Source organism: Oncorhynchus tshawytscha, linkage group LG03, assembly GCF_018296145.1.
Source record: "Oncorhynchus tshawytscha isolate Ot180627B linkage group LG03, Otsh_v2.0, whole genome shotgun sequence".
NCBI classification, from domain to species: domain Eukaryota; kingdom Metazoa; phylum Chordata; class Actinopteri; order Salmoniformes; family Salmonidae; genus Oncorhynchus; species Oncorhynchus tshawytscha.
Window position 1 is genome coordinate 9,305,172 of NC_056431.1, and position 26,135 is coordinate 9,331,306.

Consider the following 26,135-nt stretch of genomic DNA (forward strand, 5'->3'; position numbering starts at 1 on the left):
TAATCTCGGAGTGTTAAAACATTTACTCATGACTTAGAGAGCATTAGACACTCCACACAATACAAATCAACATTTTCAATGGTTTTATATCATATTTACAATGAACGGTTCCATTAAAAACATTTTAAGATTGAGTTAAATGGGATTCTTTAGGATGAGGGATGCTTTTAAATGAGGAATCTGTCCTGTTAATATGTACAAACCTCAGAGAAAGAGAGAGCAGGGAATTTTAATGGTGTGATGGTGTAGTTAATGGGTGTTTTGGTACAGGCAGGCACCAGTTCCTTGGTGAGTGTTTGATATGTCTGTTGGAGGAGAGTGCCTGTATTTTTGTGTGTGCATAGTTTACCAAGCTACCAATTACTTCACACTGGAAGAAGTTAAGCTACAATAAAGTTACCCTTAACTACATTTTTATTTTCTTTAACTAAAATGAATTTGAAAAGAGTTCACTACATCAAACTACTTTGATAAATTATCATATTTAAGTTTGAAATGTCAGACTACAAATTGCAAGAACAGTTCACTCTGGAGTAAGATGTTAACAGAATGTGTAATTTAGCATATTAAACAACTATGTTTCAAGTGAGAACTAGAAAGGAGTAATACTGAAAAAGAAAGGAAATTATTGCTTACTACACCCATAATTATTTTTCTATTTGCAAAAAAAGTAGTGTAATCCCAGTAGTTAGCTACACTGCTACATGGCAAAAAAAGAAGTTAACTACTAAATACTACCAAGATTTGAACTGCCACCATCTACTGCAAAAAGTAGTTAAATTACTAGTTGAACTACATGTAGTTTACTACTCCCCAACACTGGTTCCTATGGATTGTGTGTTTGTTCCTAGGGTGTGAATGCTCATGATTCTGAGTGGGACAGGTGTCCGGAGTTCTCCCCCTGCAGCATAGGGGCAGATATGATGAGGATGCTTTCAGGCGACACAGCCGACTACTGAGCCATGGAGTCCACTCCCTCTGGAATCCTGTAGCACCGGTTGAACTATCGCGTCACCACCCCCGACCCATCCTGCAAACACACGTTTATAGTGAACACAGTCAGTGAGGAATGCTCATTTTCAGGCTAACAAGTGGTCTGGTTTCCAGTCTGGTCGGTAGTTGGTTGAAGCATAAACTGACTGCATAGTAACCAGGCTATATTCAATGTCTGTCATCACAAACTATGGAAATGTGATTATGAATAGAGAACAACTCTTGCATAATACATGCAACACAGTAGTTGCTTACTTTTTTCTCTTTGTGTTTCCCTTGGACCTACACAAAGTCTCCTGTCACCTTGACCATCAGCTCCTCTGGGTTGAAGTGTTTCACATCAACCTGAACTGTGAATCTACTGTGGTCACAACACACCTGGCAACAGGGGAAGATACCCAATATTACTACTCAAATTGACACTATTGCTGCTCTATTACTGCTGGTTTAATCTACTTCTATGTAATTATATTCAAACGATAAGAAAATGCAAGAGCACCTGCCATAAATGGGCATTCATTAAATGTCAGTAGAATATAGAAAGTAAAACACAAAATTAATTAATCAAGGCTACCTCATTGATACAGAACAAAGTCATGAAAAATGAATCTAAAAATGGTTTTATCAGTGAGAGATTAGAGCACTGCATGCATGCAGTGTAACGGGAATAAACCTACTGCCAACACACTGTCAATGACACTGACTCTACTCCAGCCACTTTAATCATGGGAATCGATGGGAAATGATGTAAATATATCACTAGCCACTTTAAACAATGCTACCTTATATAATGTTACTTACCCTACATTGTTCATCTCATATGCATACGTTGATACTGTACTCTATATCATCGACTGCATCCTTATGTAATACATGTATCACTAGCCACTTTAACTATGCCACTTGGTTTACATACTTATCTCATATGTATATACTGTACTCGATATCATCTACTGTATCTTGCCTATGCTGCTCTGTACCATCACTCATTCATATATCCTTATGTACATATTCTTTATCCCCTTACACTGTGTATGACAGTAGTTTTTTTTGGAATTGTTAGTTAGATTACTTGCTCGTTATTACTGCATTGTCGGAACTAGAAGCACAAGCATTTCGCTACACTCGCATTAACATCTGCTAACCATGTGTATGTGACAAATAAAATAAATTTGATTCGCTACACTCGCATTAACATCTGCTAACCATGTGTATGTGACAAATAAAATTTGATTTGATTTGATTTGATTTGATTTGACCTGTGCAGGGCCAGTGTGCTCTGTCACTAGGGTGAGCAGCTCCGACGGAGTGAATGAGTACAGCCCGAATGTCCCGTTCAGCCCGGGAAGAAGAGGCGGCAGGACCCTCTCCCATGCGATACCACTGGCTGTAAAACCGGGTGGCAGATCGAAGTCCATTTCACGTCTGAGATCAAAATAAAATATGCAGTGATTACTACAGCCTTTCACACCCATATGGGCCGATGATGTTACAAATATTCTAGGCCACAGAAAGAAATAGCAAATGGGAAAAATTATAGTCCAATAAATGTAGGTCTATTCGAGAAAATATTAACCAAATAAAAGTTGTTAAAATGAAGCAAGAAATAATTAAACCATAAAATACCCGCTGCTTCACTGCTGAGGTTCAGAAAGTGATTGATTCGTAAAGGCTAGCTACCGCGATGGTTTTTATAGTCCTTGTCAAATCTGGAATATTGCAGTAAATAATACCAAATCCGCTTGACCCTCAAAGACCTTTCAAATTGTTGGTGGGAAGGGTCACAGTGTAAAATCCCAGAGACGCAGAAGTCGTTAGCGTTTACCGTTATGAGATGCCTGCAAATCGTATTATGTTCTGACTGCCAATAGGATGGATTGCTGCGTCCGTGTATCTGACTCTGGCCTTTTCCCTGACATAAATTGTGGAAGTGCCAGTTAAGGTCCGTATTTATGATAGCAGGAGTTACATAATGAGGCGGGAACTTCGCTGTGGGGCACGCTGGATTGCTTTGGATTCACCACCAGACCCCCTGGGAATTATGATTTTATTTTAGTTGTGATCAAAGGCTTCGATAGAATAGGCACCTGCTTTATTAAGGAACACTCCTCCCTATCATATCAACCTATATATGAGGAAATGTTACCATATTATCCATTAAAATCATATCGCTTTTTTTAACTGTTACAATCCTCCTTCAAAATCATATCGCTTTTTCATTTAATTTGAGATCATTTGTATGCATTATACAATTTCACTTTCTAAGAGTTTTTTGCTGTATCTTATCCAGTACTTTCCGGGATTGTCTGTTTAAAAATTACATCAAAGGGGTGAACCCCCCAAACAGTGCATCCGTGCCAGACAGCATGTGACAGTAAAGGGTGATATGCCGCGTTCAAGTGTTAGTCAGAACTAGGAAACTCGTAAATGTCTGATTTGCTAACTGATTGCATGCGGCAAGTGTACTGTAAAACCACGACCAACGTAAACGTGGCAATATTCACATGCCAGTGTATGTGTGATAATAGGAATGTTTCTGTCTCATGCACCTTTTTAATTAACCTAACATAGTTGTTTTACTTGACACCTGTTGGGAGCTCTGGTGGAGCCCCTTTTGGTGATTTGGCAATTGGCATTCAACACAGCCAAAAGCGGTAATCTGAATACAGTGTTCTGCCAGGCAACAGTTCAGACTCTTCCTTCTAGGGATACACTGCATAACGGACTGGACTGCTCAATAATTGCTGTTACAGATTCCTTGAAAAGTTATTAGATGTTGCAATTTTATTTTGTGACAGGCTTAAAATGATTATCCATTAGGCCTACACCGTATAAACGGTGTTTATCTGGAGTACTGGAGCTGGTAGGATGGCGTGTCTGCCATGGCATTGGTTGGTAATAGAAGTAGTCTTTGACCGAGTACCTAAAAACAGCATCAACCATGATCCTGAAGAGAGGAGGGGTGGTAACATTTGCGACAGAGGCCCTCATTTTTTAAAAACCTTTATTTAACTAGGCAAGTCAGTTAAGAACAAATTCTTATTTTCAATGACGGCCTAGGAACAGTGGGTTAACTGCCTGTTGAGGGGCAGAACGACAGATTTGTAGTACCTTGTCAGTTCAGGGATTTGAACTTGAAACCTTTTGATTACTAGTCCAACACTCTAACCACTAGGCTACCCTGCCACCCCATTTAAGGACTTAATCATAATGCTGCAATCATAAAGTACTTTACTGGCTCATCTCATCACTGTCGGAATTGTTTACACTGTGAGAGTACAAAGGAGAATATGAATAAATGATCTGGAATAAGTATGTTGTTATCGTGAGCAGTGTTACACAAATACTGACTTACTAAACACAAAGCTAATTGGATATTGTTATCAAAAGGAGCCAAATGTCTAATGAAATGCACACTAGACCACGATCTAGCGTATAAGCTCAAAACTTTATTACGGCAAATTAAAAAAAGCATACACTTCCATTTAATTTAGAACGTTTATGAATTTGCCATTTATTTTTGTCATACATACCATTCGCCTGTTTAACCTTCCAAATTTACTCAAACGTGTTGAGACATTCACACACTACACACAATTTGGGGAAAAAGGTGCAGTGTTCACAAGACATCTTCCCACTCATTAAAGCCCAGAAAAAAATTACTATGATTATCCATTGAGATCAACTACACATTTAACTATTTCAACCTGTTAGATTTGTCTATTAATTCTGTCATGGTCAAGTTTTATACAGTAGGAAGCTTTCTTGTTTCCCGCCTTGTCTGTCTCAGGGAATGCCAAGTGGAATGGTGAAGGAGAGGTAGTCGCCAACCTCACCCCATTCTGCTCTGAAGTGTTGGAATATGGTTATCCATGTGGTGAGTACTGCTACCCACAGTAGCAACCCCAGCCCTGAACGCTTTACATCTGAAAGAGAGATGTAATTTATTGTAATCATGTTTGCATAGAAACTGCATGCTTTACTAATACAAAGCCAACTTTGTTTTAGCTGGATCATCTTATCTCATCATGGATCATAGGCCTACAGCTCATAAGACACACAACCTGTAACATAAATGTATTATTTATCCAGTATGTGGATGAGCCACAGGAAACCTGGACAACTAATAATTTGTACAGGAATCTTTAGCTATATTAATTCACAGAACTTTATCTGTGTACTCACATGTTTTGATCTGGAGTTGTTCAGTATATGTTGGCTTTACAAAGGCCTCTTTGAAAAACCACACCACATTCACCAGCCACAGGAATGGAAGGAATGCAAATCCCCCTGAGAGAGAAAGTCATTACAGTATTACTACACACACACACACATACATTTGAAGTCTACATACACTTAGGTTGGAGTCATTAAAACGTGTTTTTCAACCACTGTATATACAAACAACGTTGTGAAAACATCAATTCACAACACTAACATTGGGTAGTTCATGATTTCACATGGCTTATAATTAGAGCACAACACTTGGTAGTTCACTTACCTAAATAGTATTTCCTGCAGAGGGTGAGTTTCTCCTCATTTGGAAGGCGCTCTAGGTTCATGTCAATTTCCTGTTATTTCCCCCTTAGTATTGACAGCTTTTCAAAGAGACCTTGAAGTACGAAGGAAGAGTATAAAAGTGAGAGGGTCTTTTGAAGCTCTAGACTGGCACATGTCGGCTTCGTGGAACTGCCCCTCTGTAAAATGAGGGTGCCCCCTATAGATAAGAGTGGAACAAGTCTTGTGTTTCCACCCAACTTTTGCCTGGCTATCTTCCCAGATTACACGATAAAATAACATTTAAACAACAATTTTGCGAACTATTTAAGTATTTTAAGGGGAAATGTGTAGGCTAGTAGCTAAGTTTTGCAGTCGAAAATACTGCGTGCTGGATGGCTAACAATATATACTACAATGTTAACATTGTCCTCTATAGGAACCTCTATTACAGAAAAGACAGCATTAATAATATTTTCCGAGGCTTTTACCTGTAATCTTTAATTAAATAGATGTCAAATAGCTCTAAATTGCTTGACAAATTAACGTTAAACAGCTCAAAACATCAACACAAAAGAGCATTTCAACTCGTTCATTTCCGCTTCCTGCTCCAGTTTTCTGAAGCGGGGGATGTGACATCAATGCTGCCCTCCCGCCAGTTCATTGTGGGTAATGTAGTTCAGATAGCGTAAATAGAAACGTATGTTTTGGCATTTAAATGTAAATATATTTCAACAATGTAATTCACTTTTGCTCGTAGTAAATCACCCATGATTTCTGACAGTGCAGATTATCTGAATTGCCATGCAAAAGATATGCAAAATATGTGCCTTGCCGTTGCAAAATTACTGTTAACCCGCCTGTCTTATTCTGGGAATATTTTCCATCAATGAAGTTTACTACAATATACAAACACAATTCTCTTCTTATCAATGCAAAACATATAGGCATTGACGTGTGGATGTTTTCAATTCTTCTTTTCAAATTATGTTTCGAGCTTGATTCAGGTGCATTGACTCTCTTCTTCTCAAATTATGTTTAGAGCTTGATTTAAGTGCATAGACTCTCTCTCATGTAAGGAGCGTGCACATAATGTACAGTGGTTCATTCAGTATGATCATATCAGAAGACGAGGACATGCCGCTCGGCCACTGAGGAATAGGGACAAGCCTAAACATCTTGGTACAGCGGTAGATGGCCATTCACAAAATGTGTATTATTTTTTTTGCATTGAGGGAAGCTGGGCCTTGTAGTTACTTATCAATAATCGTAATGGCTGTAATCAAACGATGATCGAACAATGTGTCCTTTGTTTAATATCAAATGGGTTTATTACTTGCATTACATATTGCATTGTACACACCACTCCTATAAATTCCAATCATAATTTAAATAAAGATTTGCCATTTACCCTGTGAAGCTTTTCTTGGACTTACTTCATTTCCCGGCAGCCTTGCGGGGTCCCCCCTCCCTATCTCGCGCCTTCCCTCTTGTCTCACCTCAAGTTGCTATCGGTGTTGTTTTTGAAGCTATGATGGCGGCAGCGGGATGCGGATCAGCAACCGCGGCTGCCATAGGAGGCCAAGTTGGTACTGCTGCACCCCGAGGTCGCTTCCCTGGTCGGCCATGGTCGTCTCGCAGCCGCTTGCGTTCTGAGAAGCGATGGCAACTCGACCGATCAGGGGCAGAAGCTGACGATGTGACTAATGCTGGAGGCCCAAGGCCCACAAGCCTGGTTATCTCGTTAAACGAGGACCAGTCTCACTTGCGTTTACTTGGGATAGAGTCGAACCACAAGAGCTTAGCGGAGGCTGGGTACAGCTCAAGTGGGAGCGAAGAGGTGAGAGCCCAAATCGCTGCTGGAGTTAGTATATTTTTGCTTCTTTTATCATGTCATTTTGGTTACCTATGTTGGTGTGTGTGTGTGTGTGTGTGTGTCATGTAGAGTTAGCTCCGTTTCATAATACTTTGCTTTAAGTGTCAACATTAGTTAGCTAACGTTAGCAGGAGCGACTTCATGAGATGTTCGTCAATAAAGCTAGCTAACAAAGGGGAAGGCTAATGTAATATTTGTCTGCATTGGAGCTCTATGGATAGTTAGACACCATTTACCACGAATAACTTATACCCACGCTAGCTAGCCAGGTATTTGTCTTAAATCAGTGTTTAGCTGGTTTATGCCTGTAATTGCTGCAGTGAGTAACGAACGTAGCTACATAAATGTTTCTATGAATTCAAGAGGGGGAGGGGCTATGTCAGATACATACTCTCTATGATAGCTAACTAACTACGGTGTATGGGGATCATTTCACGTTCCTTTCAAGAACAAGGTTTGCAGAGTGTCACCCAGGTCAGTTTTTGTCGCAGTCACTGAGTCAATTAATGTAACGCTTGATAATGTAACTAGCTTGTTGGAGAAGTCATTGGAGGGAAACCTATGATAACGAAACCCGGTAGTGGGTAAATTTTCCATGATGTGAGATGTTAACGTTACTTGACCTGCTATTGCAGTCCATTTTCTATTTCATTACAAGCAAGAGAGGACCACCAAGCATATTAGATGTTTCAATTTGACATATAAATGACCTAGGCCTTCCTAATGATAAGTATTCATATGTTAATAATCTGACTTGGACCCTAGCTCCACATTCGCTGACAAAATGCCGCTGCCACAATATCGACTTTATTTGCATATTAGCAGGCATGTAGCAGATGTAGTTAGAGGCCCAACCCCTCCCCAGTTCCCAGGCATGACTGGGTAAATTGCTGCTGGTTTCTTGGTAATGCCTCGCCATCCATGAACAAAACTGCATTACCTGGAGGAGAAGAGAATTTGAAAGATGTGCTTGGACTGTTTTTTTTTTAATGATTAACTTAACTAGTTGATGTAATGGCTTGTCCAGTGCACTTGTGTTGGGTTTGTAATGGTATAGTTTGGTGCTCAAGACTAGCACGATAATCAACTGGGCATCCCAATGATGGTAAACATTTGACATGGGAGACCTATTCCAAGAAGGCAGTAACCAATTACACTATACTTGGTAATTTCCATGTAAAAGGACCCACGAGCACCAATGTTAAGTTCGTAGGCGCATATCAAATTGGGTGTCAAATGAAAGCTAAGAGTCTATTTTTGGTAAATGAAGGAACAGATGCATAAGAAAAACGTATTTATAAAATAAAAATTGTCATTGATTTCTGGCAAAATAGATGGGATAGGGTCTTTAAAAATATCTACCAGGAAGTCATAAAAGGTATTAGAAATACATCAAAGCACAATGTTGAAGTAAATACCCCCTGCCAACTTATATAAGCAATTCATATTTTGTTTAAGAGAAATTATTTGCCTTTAAGTTGAAGAAATGTTTCCTTGTGCCTTGTAATTCTGTTAACCAAAATCCCACGTCTTTAAGATATTTTCACATTTCTCTCCCTCACGTGGAGGGAGGATAACGAAAGTTCACAGAAGTAACAAGTAAATGTAGACCTACCAATTAGTTCATGTTTTTACCTATAACCCATTTTCGTTTATCAATTAAGTAATCATTAATGGAATGACTGCAATTGTCAACAATGGGAAATCATATTCACAAACCTCCGTTGAATCACCTGCTACTGTCCTCACTCCCATTGGCATACTGTTAGTGCACTCGGAAAGTATCCAGCCTTATTCTGAAATGGGTGAAATAAAAACATTGTTCTCAATCTACACACAATACTCCATAATGACAAAGCGAAAACAGGTTTTTTGAAATTATAGCAAATTTATAAAAAATAAAAAGATACCTTATTTACGTAAGTATTCAGGCTTTTGACTCTCGAAATTGAGCGCAGGTGCATCATGTTTCCATTGATCATCCTTGAGATGTTTCTACAACTTGATTGGAGTCCACCTGTGGTAAATTCAATTGATTGAACATGATTTGGAAAGGTACACACCTGTCTATGTAAGGTCCCACAGTTAGCAGTGCTTGTCAGAGCAAGGAATTGTCCGTAGAGCTCCGAGACAGGATTGTGTGTCAAGGCACCAAAACATTTATGCAGCATTGAAAGTACCCACGAACACAGTGGCCTCCATCATTCTTAAATGGAAGAAGTTCGGAGTGCCCAAGACTCTTCTTAAGAGTTGGCCGCCTGGCCAAACTGAACAATCAGGGGATAAGGGTGTTGGAGAGGGAGGCAACCAAGAACCCGATGGTCACTCTGATTGACAGAGCTCCAAAGTTCCTTGACAGAGCTCCAGCAATCAGGCCTTTATGGTAGTGGCCAGATGGAAGCCACACCTTAGTAAAAGGCACATGACAGCCTGCTTGGAGTTTGCCAAAAGGCACCTAAAAAACTTTCTGACCATGCAAAACAAGATTGAACTCTTTGGCCCGAACGCCAAGAGTCACGTCTGGAGGAATCCTGCACCATCTCTACAGGGAAGCTTGTTGGTGGCAGCAGCATGCAGTGGGGATGTTTTTCTTTCAACGGCAGGGACTGGAAGCCTAGTCACGATCGAGGCAAAGATGAACGGAGCAAAGTACAGAGATCCTTGATGAAAGCCTGCTCCGGAGCGATCAGGACCTCCGACTGGGGTGAAGGTTCACCTTCCAACAGGACAAAGACCCTAAGCACACACCCAAGAAAGGGATAGGTGGATACCTAATCATTTGTTCAACTAAATGCCTTCAACTGAAATGTGTCTTCTGTATTTAACCCTACCCCCCTTGGGCTGGCTTAATTGACATCCACGTCTTCGGCGCCCAGGGAACAGTGTGTTAACTGTCTTGCTCAGGGGCAGAACAACAGATTTTTACCTTGCCAGCTGAAAGATTCGTTCCAGCAACCTTTCGATTACTGTCCCAACGATCTAACCACTAGGCTAGAAAACACAGGAGTGGCTTCGGGACAAGTCACTGAATGTCCTTGTGTGACCCAGCCAGATCCCCGACTTGAACCCGATCGATCGAACATCTCTGGAGAGACCTGAAATATGCTTCAACAAAGTACTGAGTAAAGGGTCTGAATATTTATGTAAATGTAATATTTCAGTTTATTTGCAAAAATTATTTGCAAAAATACATTTGCAAAAATGTCTAAACCTGTTTTTGCTTTGTCATTATGGGGTATTGTGTGTAGATTGAAGGGGGGAGTGGTACATTTTAGAATAAGACTGTAAAATATTTTTTGTTGTTGTTGGAAAAAGTCAAGGAGTCTGGATTCTTTTGGTCGTTCTAGACCAGCCTTGATTTGGCCCTAACAAAAACGTCCAAGATTGGTTCAGATTTGGTCCGATCACCAATCCTTGACGCCTGTTAGTTTGCACAGTACAGTGAAGCACAGCTGGGTAAAGTAAAGACAATAAGAGTATAGTTCATTACGCGTTAATGCAGAATTCTGCGTTTTTCACTCAAAAAAAGAGAACTCCTAAGATAATGTATCCTGCTGTGTTTTGTAAGCACAGATCTAAAATGCTTCTTATAGTAATTTCTGCTCAGCATCAAACACTTTTTTTTGTGCTTCAGTTGCACTTCTCCACTTTTCTCGGTGTAGCCTACTTTTCTCCGGTAAAATGCAAGATTAACTTCAAGCAACACATTAGGAAATGTAGCTGGCTACACTTTTTCTATGATGAACAATAGAAATATGATGGCCATGCATCGTTTTTGCAAAAAAAATACCTTGCTTTTTTCATTGTAAGCTAATTTACTTGTATGGCTGCTAGCCAAATAGTGTTTCACTTCTGTTGTCATCTGATGAAAATGAAGCTATTTTCTGCTGAATGTGTTGCACTAATGTATCTTTTGTGAAGGAGAACTATAGTTGCACACCCCTGATCACTCAATTGAAACAAAAAAAACACGGTCTTTCAACAAAACGCATGGGAGATGGTTTAAAACGCAGAATTTGATTTCTGAACTCTAACGCGACTCCCGGTACAGTAGAGTCTACTGTACTGAGTAGGGATCTTAACAGTTAATTGGTTAGCAGCCGAAAATACATTTGACCGCTCATGCTTATCAGTCTATAGGTTAATTTTGCATAATTTAGGGGATTTAAATTGGCCGTGTGTATTTTTGTTGGCTGTCATGTATCTTATCTGTCACACGCCCCAGCATACAGAGAATAGCCTATCACCTGTCAGAGAGCAGCTCCTCAAAAGATGGTACTGGAGTGAAACATGCTTTTATATATTATTTTTTATTTCTCAATCTCAACTCCTAATTTAAACTCGCTTCCCATTCCCCATTCGAGTACATATGCTATAGTCAACCATAGTCAGGCTAGCAGTGCGTCACCCACCACTGCAGCATGAGCTTTAGGCAGTATAATTGTTTGAAACCTGAAAGTTTTACTTGACTTCAAATGAAGCATGTCTTACCTTGCTTCAAGGTAGCCCATAAAAACTATTTATTTGCATCCCTAGTATGTGCTGTACTATTTATTTTTTATTTAACCTTTTATTTAACTAGGCAAGTCAGTTTAACTAGGCAAGTCAACAAATTTCTTATTTTCAATGACGGCCTAGGAACAGTGGGTTAACTGCCTGTTCAAGGGCAGAATGACAGATTTGTACCTTGTCAGCTCGGGGGTTTGAACTTGCAACCTTCCGGTTACTAGTCCAACGCTCTAACCACTAGGCTGACACTCCATTCTTTCTGCGTACATCTCTGAAGTTTTGGGGAAATGCAGTTGCATGAACAGAGGGAGATTTTACTGTTACCAAATTTAGAATCTGCACAGTTCTTCCAGTAAATGTATTTTTGTTAAATGTTCTGTGTAAATTGTTCAAAGTAGTCCTTGTGCATAGTTGTGTGGTTTGTTCTACATTGAAATCAATGTTTTTTGTTTAGAATATATTGAATGTAAAAAATAGGAGTCTCAGCGTAATTCCATTACCAGGGAATTATCTACTCACTACATGACATTACACAATCTAATTTGAAATAATTTTTGATTGCCATGCTACTCTTCTCCCTCAAGGTTGGGATATAAAAAAAATATTCTGTAGTCAACAGTACCAGTACTAGCTATCTATTGCATAAGCCTAGTTGTGTTCAGGTGTGTGTGTGTGTGTGTTAGATTATTGTCACTGTTATCAAAGCTTTTAGGCCTAATTGTTGCATGTAAACTACTATTCATCAATTTCAAATACATATTCGTTATCAAACTGTTGTGAGGTTATGTAAAATTGTGAAGCAGTCGGAAAAAGAATGTTGGGTGTCCAAAGTTAATAATCTGACCTTGCCTTTCAGGAAGATGATTTCACAGGATTTGAATCTGATCGTAAAGGATATAAAGGCCCCATACGGTCCAGACATAATCCCTCCAAAAGTAAGTATTAGCCTATTCTAAACCTATTCCCATCCCTTGCCACAGAACTATTATTCTTGGGTGGAATCGAGATTTTCATACCGTTATTCTGCCATCCCGGGATTTACAGTATAACTGGTATAGCACAGAAGGGGCTCAAAACGCAAAAAAGGCCCATTGGCAGTCTATTACCAGATTTCCAACAAAATGAGCACAAGTAATGGCGAATTCTCATGGACACTTTTAGCTAAATGCTAACGAGCACAAATTAACAAACTAGAGGTCGTCCGATTGATTTTTCAACGCCGATACTGATTATTGGAGCACCTGAAAAAAGCCAATGCCGATTATCCGTCCGATTTTATATATATATATATATATTTGTAATAATGACAATTACAACAATACTGAATGAACACTTTTAATTTAACCTGATATAATATACCAATAAAATCAATTTAGCCTCAAATAAATAATGAAACATGTTCAATATGGTTTAAATAATGCAAAACAAAGTGTTGGTGAAGAAAGTAAAAGCGCAATATTTGCCATGTGAAAACGTTTAAGTTCCTTGCTCAGAACATATGAAAGCTGGTGGTTCCTTTTGACATGAGTCTTCAATATTCCCAGGTAAGAAGTTTTATGTTGTAGTTATTATGGGAATAATAGGACTATTTATCTCTACACCATTTATTTAATTTACCTTTGACTATTGGATGTTCTTATATGCACTGGTATTGCCAGCCTAATCTCGGGAGTTGATAGGCTTGAAGTCATAAACAGCGCAATGCTTGAAGCACAGCGAAGAGCAGCTGGCAAATGCAGGAAAGTGCTGTTTGAATGAATGCTTACGAGCCTGCTGCTGCCTTCCACCGCTCAGTCAGACTGCTCTATCAAATCATATACTTAATTATAATATAATAACACGCAGAAATACATTCATATGGCCAAATCCGGAAATGATCATTTCAAAAAACAAAACGTTTATTCTTTCAGTGAAATACGGAACCGTTCTGTATTTTATCTAACTTGTTGCATCCCTAAGTCTAAATAATGCTGTTACATTGCACAAGTTTCAATGTTATGTCATAATTATGTACAATTCTGGCAAATTAATTGCGGTCTTTGTTAGGAAGAAATGGTCTTCACACAGTTCGCAATGAGCCAGGCAGCCCAAACTGCTGCAAATACCCTGACTCTGCTTGTACAGAACGCAAGAGAAGTGACGCAATTTATATAGTTAAAACAAATTCATGTTGGCAGGAAATATTAACTAAATATGCAGGTTTAAAAATATGTACTTATGTTTTGATTTTAAGAAAGGCATTGATATTTATGGTTAGGTTGGTGCAACGACAGTGATTTGTTTTGCGAACGAGCTTGTTAAATCATCACCGTTTGGGGAAGTAGGCTGTGATTCAAAGATAAAATGCTGATTACCGATTTTGTTATGAAAACTTGATATCAGCCCTAATTAATCGGCCATTCCGATTAATCGGTCGACCTCTAGTCTGAACATCAGACAGGATGGCATTGTCTCCCTCAATCCGTGCAATGGCTACTGCTATAGGTTTCAGGAGTTTCAGGCTGCTTATACCACTCTCTCCCAAAATACATCATCCAGGAGGATCCTCTTGATGGGGCTGTCCATATTGGCAGACTGTGATATGGCCATTTCTTGGAGAGATTCCTTCCCCTCCAGGATACTGTCAAATATGACGACAACACTCCAATAGGTGTTGCTGGGCAGCTTCAATGTGGTGCTCTTATTTTTATCACTTTGCTTGATGAGGTAGATTGCTGCTATAACTTGATGACCCTTCACATACCTAACCATTTCATTGGCTCTCTTGTAGAGTGTATCCATTGTTTTCAGTGCCATGATGTCCTTAAGGAGCAGATTCTACGCATGAGCAGTACAGCCTATGGGTGTGATGTGAGGGTAGGACTCCTCCCCTTTAGACCAAGCAGCCTACATGTTCGCAGCATTGTCTGTCACCAGTGCAAATACCTTCTGTGGTCCAAGGTCATTGATGACTGCCTTCTGCTCATCTGCATTGTAGAGACCAGTGTATCTGTTGTCCCTTGTGTCTGTGCTCTTGCAGAATACTGGGGTGGAGATGTAGTTAATTATTTCTTGCCCACGAACATTCGACCACCCATCAGAGATGATTGCAGTACAGTCTGCTTTCTCTATGATTTGCTTGACCTTCACTTGAACTCTGTTAAACTCTGCATCCAGCAAATGAGTAGATAAAGCATGTCTGGTTGGAGGGGTGTATGCTCGGCGAAGAACATTCAGAAATCTCTTCCCATACACATTGCCTGTGAGCATCATAGGTAAACCAGTTGCATACACTGCTCGAGCAAGACATTCATCAGCATTTCTCTGACTACGTTCCTCCATTGAGTCAAAAACTTCTGATTCCAGGAGGACCGTGAGCTGTTGCTATGGATATGGTGTCTCATCATTTTAACCTTGAATAGCAGTAGAGGGACTTTAGTCAAAGGTTGCTTGTTGTGGGAACTGATGGAACTTTATGCACTTGGCCAGATTTTTAATCTTTGTTGCATTCTTCACATATGATTTGGCACAGTACTTGCAAATGTACACAGCTTTTCTTCTACATTAGCTGCAGTGAAATGTCTCCACAGGTCAGATATTGCCTGGGGCATTTTCCTGTGAAGATTAGAAAAAAATAAAAATACATGGCTCAAAAAAACAAAGGGAACACTTAAACAACACAATGTAACTCCAAGTCAATCACACTTCTGTGAAATCAAACTGTCCACTTAGGAAGCAACATTGATTGACAATACATTTCACATGCTGTTGTGCAAATGGAATAGACAACAGGTGGAAATTATAGGCAATTAGCAAGACACCCCCAATAAAGGAGTGGTTCTGCAGGTGGTGACCACAGACCACTTCTCAGTTCCTATGCTTCCTGGCTGATGTTTTGGTCACTTTTGAATGCTGGCGGTGCTTTCACTCTAGTGGTAGCATGAGACGGAGTCTACAACCCACACAAGTGGCTCAGGTAGTGCAGCTCATTCAGGATGGCACATCAATGCGAGCTGTGGCAAGAATGCTGTGTCTGTCAGCGTAGTGTCCAGAGCATGGAGGCGCTACCAGGAGACAGGCCAGTACATCAGGAGACGTGGAGGAGGCCGTAGGAGGACAACAACCCAGCAGCAGGACCACTACCTCCTCCTTTGTGCAAGGAGGAGCACTGCCAGAGCCCTGAAAATTTGACCTCCAGCAGGCCACAAATGTGCATGTGTCTGCTCAAACGGTCAGAAACAGACTCCATGAGGGTGGCATGAGGGCCCAACGTCCACAGGTGGGGGTTGTGCTTACAGCCCACCACCGTGCAGGACGTTTGGCTTTTGCCAGAGAACACCAAGATTGGCAAATTCGCCACTGGCGCCCTGTGCTCTTCACAGATGAAAGCAGGTTCACACTGAGCACATGTGACAGATGTGACAGTCTGGAGCCGCCGTGGAGAACGTTCTGCTGCCTGCAACATCCTCCAGCATGACCGGTTTGGCGGTGGGTCAGTCATGGTGTGGGGTAGCATTTCTTTGGGGGGCCGCACAGCCCTCCATGTGCTCGCCAGAGGTAGCCTGACTGCCATTAGGTACCGAGATGAGATCCTCAGACACCTTGTGAGACCATATGCTGGTGCGGTTGGCTCTGGGTTCCTCCTAATGCAAGACAATGCTAGACCTCATGTGGCTGGAGTGTGTCAGCAGTTCCTGCAAGAGGAAGGCATTGATGCTATGGCCTGGCCCGCCCGTTCCCCAGACCTGAATCCAATTGAGCACATCTGGGACATCATGTCTCGCTCCATCCACCAACGCCACGTTGTACCACAGACTGTCCATGAGTTGGCGGATGCTTTAGTCCAGGTCTGGGAGGAGATCCCTCAGGAGACCATCCGCCACCTCATCAGGAGCATGCCCAGGCGTTGTAGGGAGGTCATACAGGCACGTGGAGGCCACACACACTACTGAGCCTCATTTTGACTTGTTTTAAGGACATTACATCAAAGTTGGATCAGCCTGTAGTGTGGTTTTCCACTTTAATTTTGAGTGTGACTCCAAATCCAGACCTCTATGGGTTGATACATTTGATTTCCATTGATAATTTTTGTGTGATTTTATGTCAGCACATTCAACTATGTAAAGAAAAAAGTGTTTAATAAGAATATTTCATTCAGATCTAGGATGTGTTCCCTTTATTTGTTTGAGCAGTGTACAATTCCATGTACAGATAGTTAAGCAGTTAGATTAAACAACTCCTTTTGTAAGATACATTTTTTTAAATGAAACCTGTATGGAAACAGGTGAATTAACACCTCAGTAAGCAGGCTCAAGCAAGTTAAAACCCACATGGTAGCAAAAACTAACTAGCAAGAACGGTTAACAAGTTAGAAATGATTTAAACACACTTTGCTGTAGGCTACTATTTACTGGTAAACCAAAAATATTGTATGTCTTAAAAAATATATTCACCCCACCCAGTATGGTAATCAAAACTTACCAGAAAGTATGTATTCATTGGCTCAGAAAGTGTAGTAGTTTGGGCTCAATAGCATCTCTTTAGTGTGCAAGATCTTTAGTATCAGCTGTACATGTGATGGAAGAATACATTGTGTATGCAGAGGGTTTCAATTCCATTTATCTGGGTGTAGTTTAACCAAAATATGTCAAGACTTCGAATTGCCTCATGTGTATCCCACAAAAAAAGGTTCACTGTTATAAGCTAACGTTTTTGATGAATTTTAGCTAAATTCCTGGGCTTAACTTTTCATGGACAATTTCCTGAAAATTCTTGAAATCTACCGGGAGAATTCCGTCCCTTTGCAACCTTAGTCCTGAAATACAAAGCTTTATGTTTGGGACAAATCCAACACACCACATCGCTGAGTAACTCTCTTCATATTTACAAGCATGCTGGTGGCTGCATCATGTTAAACGTTTGCTTGTCATCAGCAACTACTAGTGAGTTTAAGGACAAAAAGAAACGGAATATATCTAACAACAAGCAAAATCCTAGAGGAAAAACTTGTTTGGTGTGCTTTCCAACAGCCAATGGAAGACAAGTTCACCTTTTAGCAAGACGATAACCTACAACACAATGGCATATACAGTGGGGAGAACAAGTATTTGATACACTGCCAATTTTGCAGGTTTTCCTACTTACAAAGCATGTAGAAGTCTGTAATTTTTATCATAGGTACACTTCAACTGTGAAAATCCAGAAAATCACATTGTGTTATTTTTAAGTAATTCATTTGCATTTTATTGCATGACATAAGTATTTGATCACCTACCAACCAGTAAGAATTCCGGCTCTCACAGACATGTTATTTTTTCTTTAAGAAGCCCTCCTGTTCTCCACTCATTACCTGTATTAACTGCACCTGTTTGAACTCATTACCTGTATAAAAGACACCTGTCCACACACTCAATCAAACAAACTCCAACCTCTCCACAATGGCCAAGACCAGAAAGCTGTGTAAGGACATCAGGGATAAAATTTTAGACCTAGACAGGGCTGGGATGGGCTTCAGGACAATAGGCAAGCAGCTTAGTGAGAAGGCAACAACTGTTGGCGCAATTATTAGAAAATGTAAGAAGTTCAAGATGACGGTCAATCACCCTCGATCTGGGGCTCCATGCAAGATCTCACCTCATGGGGCATTAATGATCATGAGGAAGGTGGGGGATCAGCCCAGAACTACACTGCAGGACCTGGTCAATGACCTGAAGAGAGCTGGGACCACAGTCTCAATGAAAACCATTAGTAACACACTACGCCGCCATGGATTAAAATCCTTCAGCGCACGCAAGGTCCCCCTGCTCAAGCCAGCGCATGTCCAGGCCCGTCTGAAGTTTGCCAATGACCATCTGGATGATCCAGAGGAGGAATGGGAGAAGGTCATGTGGTCTGATGAGACAAAAATAGAGCTTTTTGGTCTGAACTCCACTTGATGTTTTTGGAGGAAGAAGAAGGATGAGTACAACCCCAATAACACCATCCCAACCGTGAAGCATGGAGGTGGAAACATCATTCTTTGGGGATGCTTTTCTGCAAAGGGGACAGGACGACTGCACCGTATTGAGGGGAGGATGGATGGGGCCATGTATCGCAAGATCTTGGCCAACAACCTCCTTCCCTCAGTAAGAGCATTGAAGGTGTGTCGTGGCTGGGTCTTCCAGCATGACAACAACCCGAAACACACAGCCAGGGCAACTAAGGAGTGGCTCCGTAAGAAGCATCTCAAGGTCCTGGAGTGGCCTAGCCAGTCTCCAGACCTGAACCCAATAGAAAATCTTTGGAGGGAGCTGAAAGTCCGTATTGCCCAGCGACAGCCCCGAAACCTGAAGGATCTGGAGAAGGTCTGCATGGAGGAGTGGGCCAAAATCTCTGCTGCAGTGTGTGCAAACCTGGTCAAGAAGTACAGGAAACATGTGATCTCTGTAATTGCAAACAAAGATTTCTGTACCAAATATTAAGTTCTGCTTTTCTGATGTATCAAATACTTATGTCATGCAATAAAATGCAAATGAATTACTTAAAAATCATACAATGTGATTTTCTGGATTTTCACAGTTGAAGTGTACCTATGATAAATTACAGACCTCTACATGCTTTGTAAGTAGGAAACACTGCCGATTTTGCAGGTTATCAAATACTTGTTCTCCCCACTGTACAAACATACAGTTGAAGTCAGAAGTTTATATACTTGGAGTCATTAAAACTTGATTTTCAACCACTCCACAAATTTCTTGTTTACAAACTGTAGTTTTGGCAAGTCAGTTAGGACATCTACTTTGCATTTTCATGTCATTTTTACAACAATTGTTTACAGACAGATTATTTCACTTATAACTCACTGTATCACACTTCCAGTAGGTCAGAAGTTAACATACACCAAGTTGACTGTGCCTTTAAACATCTTGGAAAATTCCAGAAAATAATGGTATGGCTTTAGAAGCTTCTGATAGGCTAATTGACATAATTTGAGTCAATTTGATGTGTACCTATGGATGTATTTCAAGGCCTACCTTCAAACTTAGTGCCTCTGCCTGACATCATGGGAAAATCAAAAGAAATCAGCCAAGACCCCAGAATTTAAAAATGTTGACCTGCACAAGCCTGGTTCATCCTTGGGAGCAATTTCCAAATGCCTGAAGGTACCACGTTCATCTGTACAAACATTAGTACCCAAGTATAAACACCACAGGACCACGCAGCCGTCATACCACTGAGGAAGGAGACTCGTTCTGTCTCCTAGAGATGAATGTACTTTGGTGCAAAAAGTGCAAATCAATCCCAGAACAACAGCAAAGGACCTTGTGAAGATGCTGGAGGAATCAGGTACAGAGTATCTGTATCCACAGTAAAACAAGTCCTATATCGACATAACCTGAAAGGCCACTCAGCAAGGAAGAAGCCACTGCTCCAAAACCGCCTTAAAAACGCCAGACTACGGTTTGCAACTGCACATGGGGACAAAGATCCTACTTTTTGTAGAAATGTCCTCTGGTCTGATGAAACAAAAAAATTGAACTGTTTGGCCATAATGACCATCGTTATGCTTGGAGGAAAAGGGGAGTCTTGCCAGCCGAAGGACACCATCCCAACCTTGAAGCATGGAGGTGGCATCATCATGTTGTGTGGGTGCTTTGCTGCAGGAGGGACTGGTGCACTTCACAAAATAGATGGCATCACGAGGAAGGAAAATTATGTGGATATATTGATGCAACATCTCAAGATGTCAGTCAGGGAGTTAAAGCTTGATAGCAAATGGGTCTTCCAAATGGACAATGACCCCAAGCATACTTCCAAAGTTGTGGCAAAATGGCTTAAGGACAACAGAGTCAAGGTATTGGAGTGGCCATCACAAAGCCCTGACCTCAATCCTATAGAAAATGTGTGGGCAGAACTGAAAAAGTGTGTACGAGCAAGGAGGCCTACAAACCTGACTCAGTTACACCAGCTCTGTCAGGAGGAATGTGACAAAATTCACCCAACTTATTGTGGGAAGCGTGTGGAAGGCTCCCCGAAACAACATTTGATCCAAGTTAAATAATTTAAAGGCAATGCTAACAAATGTTAATTGAGTGCATGTAAACTTTTGACGAACTGGGAATGTGATGAAAGAAATAAAAGCTGAAATAAATCATTCTCTACTATTATTCTGACATTTCCCATTCTTAAAATAAAGTGGTGATCCTAACTGACCAAAGACAGGGAATTTTTACTAGGATTAATTGTCAGGAATTGTGAAACTGAGTTTAAATGTTGCTTACCAAGATGACATTTGAAGGTAACTGATTGGCCTAGTTAGAGTTTTGACTTAAATCTGCTCTAAAATTTATGGCGTGACATGAAAATGGCCATCTTGCTATATGATCAACAACCAACTTGACATCTTGAAGAATTCTAAAAAGAGTCATGTGCAAATATTGTACATTCCAGTGGTGTGATGCTCTTAGAGACTCACCCATAAAGACTCACAGCTGTAATCACTGCCAAAGGTGATTGACATGTATTTACTCAGGGGTGTGAATAGTTATGTAAATTAGATTTCTGTTTTTCATTTGCATTAAATTAGCTAACTTTTTTTATTTTTATTATTTTTTTTCCCATGTTTTCACTTTCTCATTATGGGGTATTGTGTAGATGGGTGAGAAATGTCATTTTAAACCATTTTGAATTCAGGCTGTTATGCAACAAATGTGGAATAAGACAAGGGGTATGAATACTTTCTGAAGGCATTGTATATCAGCTTAGATATGATAGTAATTTCCTCTCTTATTTGTTATTTTCCTCCATAAGGTGATCCTGTCCAAACAAAATTAAAAAGGATACGAGAGAAGCCATCCCTTGTAGTCACCCCAAAGGAGACAGAGGGGTCTCCAACTCCTGAAGAAGATGCACCATCTTCACAAGAGGTCCACTGTGCCATTCCTCCTGATGCAGTGCCTTCCAATGATGGTAGGAAGGGTTCAAAAAACAAGCACTCAAACCCAGCAAAGGAGAAGCGTCCTGCGAAAAACGGGGCGGCTTTAACTCCAAGGATTACCATCAAGTTGGTGGCCAAGAAGACGGTAAGAAAGGAAAAGGGAGGACATCTAAAATCTGTGGAGAAGTTGAAGGTAAAAGGATTACATTTTCAATCAAAAGCTAATGACGTCAAAGGTGACCAGATCTCAAGTGCCCATGTCAAATTAAAGACCGAGACACAAGCTGATGAGGCACAGCATCTGAATGGCACTGAGGATGAGGGAGGCGGAGGAGCCATACCGGCAAGGAGGCGTGGTAGATCTGCCTCCAAGATCACTGAACCCTGTGTTCAAAGTGGGGCCAAAGTTGGCGAGGTTGATGACAAAAAATCAGAGGGGGGTATAAAATCAACAGGAAAACATGACATTGCACTGGAAAGTGGAAATGCGGAGCCAAAAACAGACATTAAGAAATTCAAACGGAAAGAAAGAACCACAGAGGTAAGCACTGAAGTCAATAAACTGGTGATCCGGAGAAGAAGTAGAACTACTAATCCACCCTCCGAAACACATGAAGGCCTTGTAACAGAATCAAAAAACCAGAGCAATGACAAAGTATGTCTGGCAGAGTCTTTGTTAGAGGTTTCAAGAATAGAGGAAGCCAAACCACCACCCAGAAAGAGTAAGCGTAAACAAAGCAAGGCACATCAAGAAGAGAAGATGGTCACAGAAATCCATGTTCCATTAGCCACAGAACCTGAAAAGCCAATTCTTGAATCCAATGACGGTCTGGCTTTTAAAAATGACGATGACATTATCGGGATTCCAAGTTTTAAGCTGATTAAAATCAGAAACCCCAAATTGGAAGGCTCATCTCGGTCTGACAGTAAGGGCTCCTCTCGTAAGAAGAAACGAAGCAAGTTTGTGTGGACACTTACATTAGTTAAGGGGAAAATAAAGGACACCCAAGTGCAGGGCTCTGGAAATACTGTCAAAGGAACAGAGAAGCAGCGGAGTACCACTGAATTAGACAAAGACTCTCTTTTTGAACCCAGTGTGATCAAGAGTGTAGAGAACCCCGAAGAGAAAGAGGCCACGAGTTTTACCACTTCCAGAGATGCTGAGCACACACATAATGAGAAGTCTTCCAAGAAGAAGACTAAGGAGACTTCGTCTCTTGAGGAAAAGTCCCCTCTTCATGTTGAAGTGGGACAGGTAACGCAACCACATCCAGAGGAGGCCACTCAAACTGACTGTGGTGATACTGTGACAAAGGTCGTTCCACCCCTTCAGATAAAAAAGGTCTCCTCACCCGGTAAACCTAAACGCTCAAAACCATCATTCCTGATCCATCAAACGTGTCCTGCGCCTGAAGAAAACAAGATACTGGTGAACACAAAAGATTCAAGTGAAATTCTGGAGGAAAATGTTTTTTTATCAGACACAAATGCTGTGCCAACTCCCAAAGCAAGGAGGAGAAGACTGGCAAATATGTCTACACCACGGAAGAAGCGTGGAAGTCATAAACCCTGGACAACCCACAAACACAAGCTTCAATCAAGTCCAAATGTGGAACATCCATCTGATGTACCTGCCAGTGAAGCAGAACCACAGATCAATGAGGTTTTGAAGACTGAGGTTTCCACCTTGTCTGTCTCTAAACCTAGAAGGAGAAGACGTTCGAGTGTTCCAGTTAGAAAGGGGCCAGGGAAGACACAGTTGTTACCTGAACCCACTGAATCTCCAAACACAGAGTTAGCCCCATCTGAACCACAGACAGAGGTCTCCACATTGTCTGTTGTCTCTAAACCTAGGAGAAAAAATTCTCCCCTTTCAATAAGAAATAAGTCAAAGACACCAACATCATCTGAAACTTCAATCACAGAGATGGCCCCATTTGAACAGCAGACAGAGGAGGTCTCCACATTGTCTGTTGTATCTAAACCTAGGAGAATCAATTCTAGCCTTTCAATTAGAAAGAAGTCAAGAAAGACCCCATCTGAATCTCCAAACACAGAGTTAGCCCCATCTGAACCACAGACTGAGGAGGTCTCCACATTGTCTGTTGTCTCTCAACCTAGAAGAACTTCTAGCCTTTCAATAAGAAAGAAGTCAAGAAAGACACCAACATCATCTGAAACTCCAAACACAGAGTTAGCCCCATCTGAACCACAGACTGAGGAGGTCTCCACATTGTCTGTTGTCTCTAAACCTAGAAGAACTTCTAGCCTTTCAATAAGAAAGAAGCCAAGAAAGACACCAACATCATCTGAAACTCCAATCACAGAGATGGCTCCATTTGAACCACAGACTGAGGAGGTCTCCACATTGTCTGTTGTCTCTAAACCTAGAAGAACTTCTAGCCTTTCAATAAGAAAGAAGTCAAGAAAGACACCACCATCATCTGAAACTCCAATCACAGAGATGGCTCCATTTGAACCACAGACTGAGGAGGTCTCCACATTGTCTGTTGTCTCTAAACCTAGAAGAGCTTCTAGCCTTTCAATAAGAAAGAAGTCAAAGACACCAACATCATCTGAAACTCCAATCACAGAGATGGCTCCATTTGAACCACAGACAGGGGAGATCTCCACATTGTCTGTTGTCTCTAAATCTAGAAGGAGAAGAAATTTGAGCCTTTCAATTAGAAAGAAGTCAAAGACACCAACATCATCTGCAACTCCAAACATAGAAGTAGGCCGATCTGAACCTTTGACTTTGGCTGACACTCAACCAGCGGTAAAGGTGGAGCAAGAGACCCAGCCAATAGAGAGTGGAAAGGTGCTGCTGTTGGAGCCCCCTGTTATTGAAAAGACAGAACCACGCCGTCATAGAAGTCTGTTCAAACATGGCAAAAAGAAGCGAAGAGCCTTGATTGGACAGAGGCAGAAACAAAGGCAGAGGCCAAGAGGGAGAAAGAGTGATGAGAGTAAATCACCTGAAAGTAAGGGTCCTGAAACTGTTGAAGAGGTAGACCTAAAGGAAGTTTTCTCCCCAGAGGCTGCTTCCATACCTGCAAGATCTAAGTTCATTGGCATCCTCAAGACCAAGTACAGAAGGAAAAAGGTCCCCAATTCAAGCCTTCAGTTCCTTGGTACCAAAAGACCAAGAGCCAGGCCTAAAACTCTATCTAAGCAGGTAGAAATGGATCTCGCCCAGCAAATTTTGGAGGAGCAGGATATACAAGACACGGTGGATGATGAACCACAGCCTGATGCTTTTGATGAACAGCATGGTAAATCAAAGTACCTTAAAAACATAAAGCACTTCATCATGCCTGTTGTCAGTGTCCGGTCCTCACGGGTGATCAAGACTCCACAGAGGTTTATGGATGATGCTGGCATGTCCGTTTTGCCCCGTAGAAACTCCCCGAAGAAAGGCCAACTATTTGGCTTACACCCACGCACTGGAAGGAAACGAGAAGATGGCACAGGTAGAGAGCTTACTCCTGATCTGCCTGTCGACGAGGAAGAATTTCTGAATGAGGCGCAGTTAGATGTCGATATGTTCTCAACTCAGGAACTCGAACAGGAAACCACTGACGTGAGTGACAGCTTATCCTCCGGAAAGCAGTCTGAAAAGAGGAAGTCCCTTTTGAGGAATCCCAGTTTCAAGTGGCATGTGCCAGGAGAGTCTGGTGAGGAGGTATATACACTGGACAAAACTCTACAGAGCAAGTATGAGACTTTACTTTTATCCAAAGAATTCCAAATTGCTTCTGACCAATCAACCGATCCCCAGGAGGTTCAGAAAAAAAGCCCCTGCAAGTTCAACAAGCAAACATCTCACCTAAATATGTACAAGCGACTGAAGAAGCTGCAACCAGGACTTCCCAAAAAGAGAAGAAAAAATGTGATGACAGATGGTGTTTGCAATACTCTTCAATCTTCTGTTCATATGCTAGCGGAAGGTCTGGATGATGAAGTCAAGAGCATCTGTCTAAAGAAACGTCCCACAATCACAGCTCCAAGCAAACCCAAATCAAAGCAAGGCAAATCCAAGCTCAAGATTGAGGACCTTGATAGCCCTGGGGTTGTGCGAAAAGTCTCTGTGTGTGTTCGGACTATGAACTCACAGTTCTTAACATTTCAATATGGAGAACATGAGGAGTTGACAGAGGAAGACAAAACAAATGCTGAGAATGTTATTGCAGGTAAGCAAAGATCAATCAATTAATGCTGATAGTTGTTTAACATTAGATTGCTTGATAAATAACTGCACAATATGTAAACCTGGTATTTTTGTTTATTTGTATCTTACTTGGTTTAATGTCTCTGAGTATGTTTTTACTGCTTAAACTACCCTGGAAAGTAGTGACATACTTT

At 41.0% G+C, this 26,135-nt stretch overlaps 2 protein-coding genes and 1 long non-coding RNA gene across 8 annotated transcripts in view; 1 reads left to right on the forward strand and 2 right to left on the reverse strand.

Moving 5' to 3' along the window:
* Positions 1 to 52: 52 nt before the first annotated feature.
* LOC112227010 lies at positions 53 to 3,422 on the reverse strand. Of its 2 annotated transcripts, none has more exons than XR_006080416.1 (4): positions 2,620 to 3,422; positions 2,253 to 2,418; positions 1,249 to 1,371; positions 53 to 1,030 (listed from the first exon to the last, which is right to left on the reverse strand). It is a non-coding gene; the product is annotated as an uncharacterized LOC112227010 (long non-coding RNA). The 2 variants fall into 2 exon arrangements; XR_006080417.1 differs by having other exon boundaries at positions 2,819 to 3,421.
* Positions 3,423 to 4,422: 1,000 nt separating this feature from the next.
* Positions 4,423 to 6,138, reverse strand: LOC112227019 (gamma-secretase subunit PEN-2). The gene is made up of 4 exons (XM_024391799.2): positions 5,982 to 6,138; positions 5,495 to 5,605; positions 5,179 to 5,283; positions 4,423 to 4,919 (listed from the first exon to the last, which is right to left on the reverse strand). The coding sequence occupies exons 2-4, from the start codon at positions 5,553 to 5,555 to the stop codon at positions 4,780 to 4,782; spliced, it is 306 nt and encodes a 101-aa protein (XP_024247567.1). The 5' UTR covers positions 5,556 to 5,605; positions 5,982 to 6,138; the 3' UTR covers positions 4,423 to 4,779.
* An 831-nt stretch (positions 6,139 to 6,969) lies between these two features.
* Positions 6,970 to 26,135, forward strand: part of LOC112226731 (histone-lysine N-methyltransferase 2B-like) — a 78,691-nt gene continuing 59,525 nt past the window's right edge. Inside the window, exons 1-3 of one of the 5 annotated variants that reach the window (XR_006080391.1) lie at positions 6,970 to 7,354; positions 12,732 to 12,810; positions 21,644 to 25,963. Coding sequence is in view for 4 of the 5 variants with exons in the window: in XM_024391248.2 (XP_024247016.2) it covers positions 7,022 to 7,354; positions 12,732 to 12,810; positions 21,644 to 25,963 (4,732 nt within the window). In the remaining variant the exon portion in view is untranslated. The remainder of the gene's footprint in view (positions 7,355 to 12,731; positions 12,811 to 21,643; positions 25,964 to 26,135) is intronic. The other 4 variants (XM_024391248.2, XM_024391256.2, XM_042309304.1 and 1 more) reach the window with 4 other exon arrangements.